Consider the following 12,995-nt stretch of genomic DNA (forward strand, 5'->3'; position numbering starts at 1 on the left):
ATAAATAGGAAAATGATCGCGTTATTTTGTCACTTATTGGGAGCAGTATACTAGCTGGAGCCATGCATTTCCAGTCTTTGTGCTAAGCTAAGCTAGCGGGGGCTACGTCAGACAGAGTTACAGCACGCACGGAGATGAGAGAGGTATGTATGGACTTATCTAACTCTGGGGGATACGGTGAATAAGCTAAATTCCCAAAATGTGGGCGTGTTCCTTTAAGGCTTTGCTGCTGTTTTACCCACTGACAGTGTTAAAAGAACAATTGTAATGCATCAGATACAAATTGAAAACAAGCACTAAACCTGGTGAACCTCTTCAACTCTTCGCTGACTTTATACAATCCACATTCAGCGCCGACTTTGTTTTAGTATGGCCCAATTCCCACTTAACATGATTAAATGATCATTTCCAACATCTGGTGTCATTCAAAACAACATTTCACAAGTAAAATTCAATTTCTTGTTGACTTTAAACATCTCGGATACAGTGATAATAAATTAGTAACCGACATGATTGACGTTTTCCTACAGTATATTTTGTAAGAGATATTGATGTCTTTCTAACATTGTAAGGTCATGCTTTACAAATAATCTATGGTTATCAAGACAACCTGAGAAGTCTTTTTATTTCTTCTGTGTGCTATAAAGTCTTAATTTAACCGCTACAGATGTTTGTCTCTCTGATGTGATGTCTAACTGGACCTTTGCTAAAGTAATACCCAGCTTGGGGTTGATCCTTAACCACAATCCTATTTAAATGATCACGCATCCGGATATGCGGCTCACGGTTCCAAACAAATCAAAATGTGCAAGTCGCTTTCCCCACACGGGGTTATGCTGGGTTAATTGTTTCGCTAACACTAATTAGCAGCTACTGTACATATATTGCGAGGTTAAAGAAACAGGTCGCCCAAAAATGAGAATTATGACATTATTTACTCATCCTCCTGTCTCGCAAACAAACATGAGGAGGATGTAAATAACAACAGAATTTACATATTCGGCTAAACTGTTCCTTTAAAAAGCAAAAGACACGTATAAACTTTGCATTTTCTCTTTCAAAGAGCCACTAACCACTGAAATAGACTATTTGGAAATAGATACAGTATACTAGGCACTAGGTATTTACAGTACGTCGTGCATTGTTAAAACAGAAAAGAAACTACGGTTCACGTAAATAAACAAATAAAGTACCCTGATTTACATATGCACTGGAAAACATAAGGGAATGTTACGGCAATCTGACCAAATTCCCTCAAAGCATTTTTTTGGGGGGAATGAGTGCCTCCATCACATCTGCCAGCTCATCCGAGCTGGAAAGGCGGAAAAAAAATCATATTTTCCACACGGATGAGTTGTAGCATGCAAGGCACACTGTATGAGTCTGCTTTGAAAGGATGCTAAAATAATCACATGGCCTGCGATCTCCATTCAAACAATCAGACAGCAGCTTAATTCGGGCTTAATCTATTACATGTGCAAAAAAAGGTTCATATTTAAATAAAAATATTTATATACATTTGCTACCTATACCCAGAATAGCTGGGGAACATGCTACATATGACAAAAAAAATTGGTGTCCTTAGGTAAGAAAAACAGAAAGGTTTATTGCACGCACGAAACAGAAAGGTACTAAATGTGCCTGCACTTAGAAACCCAATGAGGGAGATTACATTGCAAATTACGATATGGTTCCATTGAACTGCGACTTTCTTTGCTGGATTGATATCTTCAAACTGTTTTAGGAGGTGTGGATGTGGATGCTTGGCTCTTTTACCGGGCTTGTTTAAAACATATACTTTTATTTTAAAGGATAATTCCGGTATTTAACACTTTGAGTCTCATTTCTGGTTTGTTTTGGATGAACTACAGTGATGGACACAGAAATGTTGACAATGGGTCGTGTCTTGAGTTTTTGACTCGTTTAGAAGCGTCTCTTGACTGCTTCAGAATGGAAGTCAATGGCCATGCACAAACATGTCATTAAAACAACACTTAACGTTCATTTTCAAAACTGTGCTACTCACCGAGTGGTTCGTGGTGTTCGTTGATGATTAAAAACAAGTTGTGTAGCGAAATACAGTTTCTGTCGTGTTTTATTTGGCATTTTGTAAAATTCCATTGACTTCTCTTGGAAGACTCATTGCTCGCTGATATATCACTCCGCCACCGGGAAACAGAAAAGGGACTGTTTACATGTGGTTGTAGTTTTTTCGCTCGGTTTCTCTCAGAATAAATTTTTCCATATTTGTAGGGCTGGACCAGAATATTCGAATATTCGTTCCGTGGGTTGACATTCGATTTTCAGTTTTAAGATTCGAATATATATATAAATATTTTACAGCGTAAATGCAGAGCTTTGGCCAAGCAGGAAGTGCGCTTCACGCTCCCGCTCTATAGGTGGCGCAGAGAGACCAACATCCATAGCCAACAGCCACCAAACGACACCAGTGTGAAAGAGATCGCCTCAAACGGAAAACGCGCTTCCTGCTTTGGCATTCACACTAATAATGTTGTAAATAACGTTCAGTTTCTTGCAAAAACTGATTGATTTGCTTCACAAGACGTCAATATGTCACACGGAGTTATGGGGGATTACTGTTGTATTGGATATATATGCTTTAGCTCTTAAAGTGTGCGGATCTGTTGACTTGCACGACGGAGCACTGGGGTTTCTGCAAAATATCTTCTTTATTGTTCTGCTGATGAAAAAAACATATTGGATGGTGTAAGTGTTATAAATAAACTTGATTTTGAAAGTATGCTACCGTTTTATTACAGTTTGTTGGACTACGTTCATTCATGCTTCAGACTCAAATATAGAGCGAAAGTATACACGCGGTTGTGAGGTATCTGAAAAAATAGTTCCACTATAGCAAATAACACGGATTGAAATCATACATTGCGCCAATATATTTGTTTTTAATCATCAACGAACACCACAAACCACTCGGTGAGTAGTACAGTTTTGAAAATGAACGTTAAGTGTTGTTTTAATGACATTTTGTGCATGGTCATTGACTTCCATTCTGAAGCAGTCAAGAGACGCTTCTAAATGAGTCGAAAACTCAAGACACGACCCATTGTCAACATTTCTGTGTCCATCACTGTAGTTCATCCAAAACAAACCAGAAATGAGACTCAAAGTGTTAAATACCGGAATTATCCTTTAACCATTGGCTTCATGTTGTCCACCCAGAAATACTAAACTGCAGTGTGTATATCAGCTCTGTTAACAGGTGTGATCTACTGAATGAAACTGGTGTCAAGATCTACCAATAAATTACAAAGAAATCAATAGCGAACACAATCAAAAGTGAATAAACTGTTGAAGCCGATATAACATGCTTTTTTTTTGTCAGTTGAATGAGCCGGCACAATTGCGTGCAAAAAAACGTTTAGCCATTGGGAATGTGACGATTTTTCCTGTCCTCTGGACAGCGCTAATGTGGACGCAGTGTGCTTTGCGCTACAATAATTAGGTTCTGTACGACCACTGGCAACGAATTAAGATAAAAAAAATAAAACCGTATCTGTTCAGATGTGATTACTACAAACACTCAGCAAATACACACACAGTTGTCCATTCTGCATTGTTACTGATCTATTTACATGGCAGTTACAGTATTAATATTCAGATCACTCATGAATGCTGGCTGACATACATTCAAAATCCTATTATGCACCCGATTATATTTTCTGAAGTGATACCGCCCAGTCTTGCACATAAAATAATTTACAGCGTCATACAGTATTTACAATTTCAAAGTTCAAGTGAGAAAAAACTGCAGCAGTTGACAATGAAACAGACAGCTACATTCTTATAAAGAGACAAATCTATAAATCAGCCAGCAACTTTATATCTATTGACAATAAATTAACAAAGAAACCAATCGGCCATCATTTAACAGCCTGCAATCTGAGACCATTGACAATTTAAATGCAGCATGTTTGAGATACTTATTCATTTGTGCAAATTATGATATATTTTTACAAACATGTAACATTATAAATATTTTAAAATATAGAATAAATAAATAGGTAAATATATATGTCACATTTTTACAATAATATGTTTTTAATCATATATTTTATATTATCATAAACAAATAATATAATTTTAAGGTCTAAATGGAACAATCCACCTCTTCAACCTTCAATAAACACTTTATTGTTACTGTAAGTCTTCCGGACAACAGAGAGAAAACGATTTAATCAACACAGTCAACCATATTACTGTAAGCGTGATTTATAGTTCTGCGTCAGACCTCCGCTGTAGGCTGTAAGTAGCCTAATGCACGCCTCTCCAAAAATGTAACAACTGGTCAGTTTTATGCAGATCGCAAACGTGCGATTGTTCTGCTCCCTTAGCTCAAAAAATCTGCGTCACATTTCCTGATATAAATAAAAGGGAAATATCAATGGTTATGATGGTATAAGTCAATGGTTACAATCAGCTGTGTGCTTACCATCATTTATCAAAATATCATCTTTTGTGTTCATCAAAAAGAAATTAATTCACGTTTAGAACAACATGAGAGTGAGTAAATGATGACAGAATTTTCATTTTTGGGTGAACATTCCCTTTAAAGGGGTCATATTATGAGATTTTTTAAAAGATGTAAAATAAGTCTTTGGTGTCCCCAAAAAGTGTTTGTAAGGTTTTAGCTTAGAATACCCCACAGATAATGTATTACAGCATGTTATAATTGCCAGTTTGTAGGTGTGAGCAAAAATGTGCTGTTTTTTGGGTGTGTCCTTTAAAATGCAAATTAGCTGAAGAAATGCAAACACTGATCACCATAATGGTGGTTTGCTGAAATTGAAACTCAATTGTGCTGTTAGTTGTTGTTTATTTTCCCTCTCTCTCTTTCTCTCTGCACTAAGTGACAGTGCCGTGGTTGGATAGTGCTGGTTATGGCGTGGTATTATTGTAATAAGGCTTGCTACCTACGTCACAAAACAGGCGAAATCTGAATGACCTAATTTTTCACATGCTTGCATTTGAGTTACTGGGTTGTTCTTTTTCACGTTTTCTAGATTGATTTAAGCACTGGGGACCCAATTATAACACTTAAACATGGAAAAGTTTTTCATGCTAGGACCTCTTTAACAACTCTAGCGATATATATTTACCTCTATTACTGCTGATGCTTCTTTAACAACATACAGTACACATCAAGCTGCTACCTTGATACTGTAACATGCCCGTGGACATTGCGTAGTAGCGATCTGCATGTGGTCTACACATTGATGTGAAGAACGAAGCAAAGTATAAATAAAAAACTGACGCTTGGCTACAGCGTAGGTTCTATGCAGAAGTATAAATCAAGCTTTACTTTTTGAAACCCGCTTCTATCACTGAAATATGCTGAAACTGGAAACAATTTCAAACATACAATAGTTACTTTAACAGATAAATGCTATAGACTGAAGACCAATATCAAAACATATATATATTTCAACAGCTGCATCGCCTCATTCAGTGCATTAAAAGAGGAGGTTTGAAACATTCTTTGAATGGCGCTGATTTAATTGCTTATGCTGCTATGACAGGTTTTATAAAAGGCAGGGCAAGAATATTGCAGAATTATATTGCATGTGCAGATCAACACGGATCACAAATACAGCATGAGTCACGTAAAGATAAATCTTTTGGCTTCTCTTCATTTTCTGTCTGCTAATTTAACGGGCTTCGCAGAAAACCCCAAAAATTCAAGTCTTAACGCTCAGTGCAACTGCAGTAAAGTATTGCCTTGGTCAACAAAGTCTCTTGACATGGCCGACGAAACGACATAAAAATACAAGCGTTCCACTACATACGTGAACTTTACACTTCGTTTTGATGAAACTGATTTATAAACTAAACTCTATTAATAAGCATATATGATCAACTGCGCAAACTAACACACACACACACACACACACGCGCGCACACACACAAACCATGTATATGGCTTCTAAACTTCAAATCAAGGCAGTTAAATATAGGAGGTTTTTTTCTTAGTTGACACAGACACAACCAAAATTTGTGTTCAAGCTCAACTTTGGTTTTTGAGTAAATACAATTGTTAGTTTTTTCATTATAACTTCTTTCCCTTTTTCCCTCCTACTGTATGTACAAGTGGATATAAGATCGGCCAGCGGTCCATAATACTTTTTTCATTAATATATAACAACATTGTGAAAGACAGGTAATTTGATTGCTACACAGAGAGCTTATACAGAAAGAACGAAGGCGTTTCGAAACACTTTTGCGAAGCGGTAAATCTCATCATTGTCGTCTCTTGCAAGTCCCTGATTTTCTTGTCACCCAGGCCCCATTGCATCATATGAGCTTTACTTAACACACCAAGCCACACACAACATGATCTTCCCTTCATTCGGGATAATAAAGACAAATATATTGAGAGGCATCTGAAGCTGTACAGAGGACTGCAGTAACTACACAAGCAAGTGGAACAGAGGCATCCAACCTCGACAATCTATTTGTAGCAGAGACTTTAAATCTAGCGATAAATCTGTCCCATTGTCCACACTTGGGATCTTATGAAAAGCCACGAGCTTACCTACTCTACAGAAGGCCCAGACTCGGGCAATAAGAGCAAACAGTGACCAAGAAAGTAGAAGAGTCCAAAGTTCTCGTCAGAGGTTGGACGATAGCCTGGATCTAGCTGTGAAGTCTGTTTCGGGTAGGCTTACTATGGAATCTTTCTTGCGTATAGCAGAGTCCAAAGGTGCTGGTCCCACCACGCCAGGTGGAGTGCCTGTAGCAGGTGGAGTGGATGGGTAATTCCCAATTGCAGCCCCTGATGCCTGAAGGGTTGGGGCTATTCTCTGTGATACAGCAATCCTGACCCCAGAGGGCCCGGGAATGGCGGGGTGAGGTGCCTGAGGTGGGCCAATTGATGTCGAGGAAGCATTGGTGGAGGGTGAAGGGCTTGGTCCGACAGGTTGAGCTCCATCTTGGGGGAGAGAAGGTTGGGAAGCAGACAAGGACCTGGCATCCTGCGTCAAGCTGCCCGTTTGGTGCAAAGGATGGGTGCCCTTGAGCAGGGTGGGCCGTGTTGGACTGGGGACGTGCTGTTGAATGAGTGACAGCTGAGAGCCAGAGCGCCCACCCATTGGACCCGTCCCATACTGAAATGTCCGGCTTCCTGCCGCCACTAGTGGACTCTGCATCGGAGTACTGGCCATGGCTATGGCAGCAAGCGCCCCGAACGGTACCGAACCCGAAGGCTGCATCTGCTGAGGAGAAACGGCTGCTGGGCTGGAAATGTTTTGTACCACCTGAAACCGTCGTACCATCCTGGGTGACTGCATGGTGCTCGGGCCCACCATAGGGCCAAACTGTGGACAGAAGCTCATAGCCACTGCCTGCTGGAGTGTGGCAATGGCAGAGTTGCCCTGCGATTGCCCAGGTGGAGCAAAGATCCCCCCAGGAATTGATGGCGTCATGGACATGGCACGCGGACGCTGCGGATCTATTCGTTTTACCATCTCGCGGTCATACTTCACGATCTCTTGGATCATCTCGTTCTCTTGGTTGTTTAGGATGCCAGAGTTTAAGTCGTGCTGTACTTTGTTCATCAGGATGGAATTCTTTTTTCCTGTAAAGGTGAGAGAGAGAGTTATTTGTATTTTCAGATAAAATTACACATTCAAAACATGCATGAGGGTCCTCCATTCACATTTAACTTGACCTTTAAGGAGCAGTGAATCATTCAAGGGGTCATACTTCAAAGATGAAGAGAAATTCTCATGTATTATAAAGAGCATACTATAAAGTATACCAGTCCTAAAAGCAATTTAATATACTAAAAAGACCATTTATGGTGCTTTTCCATTGCATAGTACCCCACGGTTTGGTTTGGTTTGGTTTGGGTCAGGTCAGCTTATTTTTGGAGGCTTTTCCACTGGGTGCAGTACATAGTCAAATACTTTTATTAGTACCACTTAGGTTGGGGTTCCAACTGACCCAGGCTGATACCAGAACGTGATGCGAAAACACTGTTGATCACTGATTGGTCCTGGAGAATCGTCACTACCAGTATAATCACTATAATGTAAAAGATTAGCTTTACCTTTATGCTAGCTTGCACTGTCTCAAGCAAACATGTTGTCTTCTGTGCTCTGCTATAAGCTCCCAAACTCCCTTTTAGCGATGAAAAACATCCACAGGTTGAGAATCAGTAACACCATACCAAATTTTTTCCAAATTTGCAGTTTGTGGTGGCACATTAGCGATACGCACGTCCTCATATACTCTTAAATGCAACTTAAATGAGGCTCAGCGGAGCCTCCTAACCAAGCCAAAGTGAGGTGAGCTCACCTGACCCAAACCAAACCGTGGGGTACTATGCAATAAAAAAGAGCCATTAGAAGTACCTTTTTGAGCCTTTTTTGAAATAAAGGTTATGACCCCTTTTAAAAAGAAAAGATACTAAAGCAGCGTTTGATGACAAAAACAACTTTGATCATGACTCCTGAAAAGTAATATTTTGCATTATGATCCCCAAAAACGTATCATATTGACTAGTTTAGAGCAATACTTTGACACGTATACAATTTACAGCATCTTGTTACCACAAAAATCCATCAGTTTATGAAAATGAAATGGGAATGCATTTACAGTAGTGCACTTACAGTAACAGGCAAGTGTGCAGAACAGCATTTTAGTATGTAGACTTCAACAAGAACTATTCTTACCTTAAAAAGGCGATTTAGACGAACTCACAACTAAAATAAACATTTCCTTTAAGGAGTCATATGACCTAATTTCGTGTTTTCCTTTGTCTTTAGTGTTAAAACATGTTTTTGCATATACAGTAGAAGATCTGTACACTGCAAAAAATGACTTTCTAACTAAGTATTTTTGTCTTGATTTGAGCAGTGTTAAGTAACGCTTGTTGTTTGTTATTTCTACGATCACAAATGCAGACATGTGCTGCATCCAAAACCGTCTACTTCCATACTATATAGTAGGCGAAAAGCAGTAGGCAAGGCGAGTAGTATGCCCGAATACGTAGTATTCCAAAAACAGTATGCGAAACGTACCCGGATGACCTACTACTTCCTGTAAGATTTCGAAGCGTGCATACGATGGACACTTCACTATCCCATGATGCCCCAGGAGCGGAGTTATGCAACGAAGAAGAAAGGCGAAAGCAGCGATGCGGTCGTTTTCACACTGGTATGACATGACGTGATGACGCCGTATGTCACGTGATGTATCAACATGGCGGATGTAGTATGTCCGAAACGTATTCATACTACTAGGATACTAAACAGTACCTACTGTTTTAACAGTCTTCATCTCATTCAGTACCTACTGAACAGTATGTGGTATAGGACGCAGCCATGATTTTATATTTTAGTATCCTTACCTTACCAATCAAGGTCAGATTCGGACTCGCCTCATATTGTTAACGTAGTAAAGACGATATTATCTCTTGGCTTTCATTATTGCTTTGGAAGCTGATCTTTCAAACTTGATAAGGAGCATCACATTTCTGTTTACGCACTTGAGGTATTCGGCCAATGCACTGGATAGCTGGCCAATCGGATCACACCGTGCTTTCTCAGAATGTTGAGGTTTGTACAAATCAACGCGTTTTAGAAAGGCGTGGCATAGAGGAGCTACAATAATGTACGTTGTGTGGACAATATTGCTTTTTTAACCATAAACCACGCAAACACATTGCATTACACTGAATATACAAAATAATGTGCTTTAAAGCAACAGAATATTGTCCCTTTAAGAATTAATTTACAGAAGGTGTGGACACTGACCTTCACATTTTTGCTTTGCTCACCCTATTCAATTCAATTCAATTTTATTTATATAGCGCTTTTCACAATTTGGTAATTGTATCAAAGCAGCTTTACATTAATAGAAGCAGTGAAAAGCACAGAAAATCGACAGATAGCACGACATAATACACGATAGCAAAAGCAGCTAAATTTGCTGCGGCTATAAATTAACATTAAAGCGAATGTATTACTAATGTAACTTATAGAAGTTAAGCCCAAGAAGGCTGCCTCCCCGGGTTGAAAAAACCCCTAGGAGAAAAAAACCCCGGACTTTTTAGCCGGGGAAGTAAAAAAAGTCCTAGGAGGGAAAAACCCTTGGAAGATATATATATATATATATATATATACACACACATTGAAACGGATAAGGAGATTAAGCGGGTTCTGCCGGTGTTGACTTCCACTGTAAGTGTATTACTGTAAACATGTTTCCTGTTCGTTTATACAAGCTTGACATTATCGACAGATCAATATTACGTGCTTTGGTATTTGACAGGAGGACTGTGATGATATTGATGATCGCTTAAGCCCTGAAAAATCCTTTACGTCTTTAACTGCAAATGCGAGAGTTCCTTTAAAATATTCAGAGATGATGCTTGTTTTTCTTACCCAATCGGTCCAGTCGATCAATGGCTACAGTCTCAAATGCCCTCCTCATCATGGGGTATTCCTCCAACACCTCATTAAAATTGTCCACAGAGAGAGAGTACAGGCGACAGTAGGTGTCTGCTCGTACGCTCGCTGTACGTCGACCTCTGGTCAGCAGACAAATCTCTAATGGAGAAGAGGTCAGTTAAAGTCACATACAGATCAATGCATCTCATTTTGTAAGAACAATTCATGCAAACGCACCCGTTGTAAGCCGGTGAAATATTGATTTGGGAACCTTTTGTGCAATGTTATTACGAGAGCAATGAAACCTCTCATTTACACAGGTTCAATATCTATAACAACACCTCATTTTGTTACCCTGCTTGACTTGTTTGGGACATTTTCCAACATAATATCCTAGCAATTCTTACGTATTTTACGAGGTGGCTAAATTGTATGAATTCGTACTACCAAATATGTATATTTTGGTGATTTGCCTTTGCCCCTGTGTCACTAAGTTTAAGGTGGGGTAAGGGGTGAGGTATTATTTTTTTCTAATAATCATATTTTTTGTGCGATTCACTTCGTACTGTATGAACTTACAAACTTACTTATCACTCCTCACTACCGGTGACATAAATATATACCCACAAGGGATAGTTTCACAGTAAATCTTCAAGGTTATTTTAGGTTTATATATAGACACACATTCTTATATAATATCGAATTTCATTTGAAATGATGAAACATGTAGCTCTTCGGGACAGGAGAGAAATGTCCCGCAAGAGTCTCCATGGATAATAAAAACCATTCATCCTATGTGTTGTGCGTCAACCTCTGTATTAAATCCTGACCCATCCATCAGGATTTTGCATTTGCTCCATTTCTCCGTCAGCTCCCCAAATCAATCCAAAAATCCAATACACAACCTTGGAAGGCTTAGCTAATTTCATAGAACCTCGTCATTGGAGCGTCATTCGTCAAACCAAGAGCTAGCACATCAAAACCACAATCAAGGGTAAAAATGTCACGCTAAATACACATGCAACCATGTAGGTCCAAACACTCTTTTGTGGAGGTACACATAAGCACAATACTTCATTTGCATCTAATTTGCAAATTTATAATCAAAATTGTCTTTTGATTATAAACTATCACAATCCACATACAAAATTTCCAAAAACAGCCACTACTTAATTCCCTGTTAGTGTTTTTTTTTTTTTTTTTGTTACCAGTCAGCACCAGCATTTTTATGAAGTTTAATGTCTTTAAGATTTTTTTTTCTTTAAATATATAAGTATATCAAATGAAAGAACAGACCATCTGCTTTAAAAAAAAACATTTCACCTTATCTTAATTTGTTCTCTTTTTATCACCTCTCAATAGAGCTGTCACGATTATGAAATTTGGCTGACGGTTAATTGTCTAGTGAATTATGACGGTTATGACGATTAATTGTCTGTTTTATTGCTTTGACGTTTCATTTTCATGCATTTTTTTGTTTGTTTATGAAATATTTTTACGCAAATATATATCTTTCAAAAATTGAAAATTCTTCATAAGAAAAAAACCTAATAAAGTGTCTGAAAAATAACTGAAAATAAAAATGCAATCAAAATAAACTTACTATAACAGAACAGGCCTTAAATAGTAGCCAATCTGATAGACATCAATCAGGAGACATCTGATACTGTCTCGTTTATACAGGTGCTGCAGCTCCCCCTTGTGTTTTTAAAGAAATGTGCAATCATTGTGGTGATCTGAAATCATCGCGATGAGGTCAAACAATCGCGATGAGACGATTATTTAATCATTGTGACAGCCCTACCTCTCAAATATGGGTAGGTTTGTGGTCACAAACCTTTAACATTTGCAGAACTTTTCTGTTTTACAAACAGCTCTTTGTGATTCTAGAGACTGCATAAATGTAAGAAAGAAACGGTTCAGTTATGAACCTTGACTGAATGGTTCTTTATGGAACAAAAATAGTTCTTCTATGGCATCAGTGTTAAAGGGGTCATATATAAGTAATTGGTGACCCCAGAGTGCTTATGTGAAAAACACTACAGATAATTAATTGTAGCATGTTAAAATTGCTCCTTTGTAGGCCTGAGCAAAAATGTAACATTTTTGGGTGTGTCCTTTAAATTGCAAATTAGTGGATGAAATGGAAACACTAATCACAATTGAAACTCAGTTGTGCTGTCAATTAATTTTTCTCTCTTTATCTCTGCACTAAATGGCAGTGTCGTGGTTGGACAGTGCAAATTAAGGGGCGGTATTATTGTAATAAGGCTTGCTACGTACCTCACAAAACAGACGAAATCTGAACGACCAAATTTTTCAAAGGTTGCACAGAATGGCTTACCAAAACTAAGTTACTGGGTTGATCTTTTTTCACATTTTCTAGGTTGATATAGTTTTGGGGACCCAATCATAGCACTTAAACATAAAAAAGTCAGATTTTCGCACTGTGACCCCTTTAAGAACACCTTACTGTACACACTGAAAAAAATATTTTCAAGAAAACATTTTACTTAGTTTTTTTGTCTTGTTTTCAGTAAAAAATATCTAAAAATTCTTAAATTAAGA

At 38.4% G+C, this 12,995-nt stretch overlaps 1 protein-coding gene across 1 annotated transcript in view; it reads right to left on the minus strand.

Moving 5' to 3' along the window:
- Positions 1-551: 551 nt before the first annotated feature.
- The window catches only part of LOC129443159 (potassium/sodium hyperpolarization-activated cyclic nucleotide-gated channel 2), an 87,999-nt gene continuing 75,555 nt past the window's right edge, over positions 552-12,995 (minus strand). Inside the window, exons 7-8 of the mRNA XM_055203591.2 lie at positions 10,422-10,586; positions 552-7,609 (exon numbers count right to left, since the gene is read on the minus strand). Of these exons, the coding sequence (XP_055059566.2) occupies positions 6,645-7,609; positions 10,422-10,586 (1,130 nt within the window). The 3' untranslated portion in view covers positions 552-6,644. The remainder of the gene's footprint in view (positions 7,610-10,421; positions 10,587-12,995) is intronic.

The sequence above is a fragment of the Misgurnus anguillicaudatus genome, unplaced genomic scaffold (genome assembly GCF_027580225.2).
Source record: "Misgurnus anguillicaudatus unplaced genomic scaffold, ASM2758022v2 HiC_scaffold_26, whole genome shotgun sequence".
NCBI lineage: Eukaryota > Metazoa > Chordata > Actinopteri > Cypriniformes > Cobitidae > Misgurnus > Misgurnus anguillicaudatus.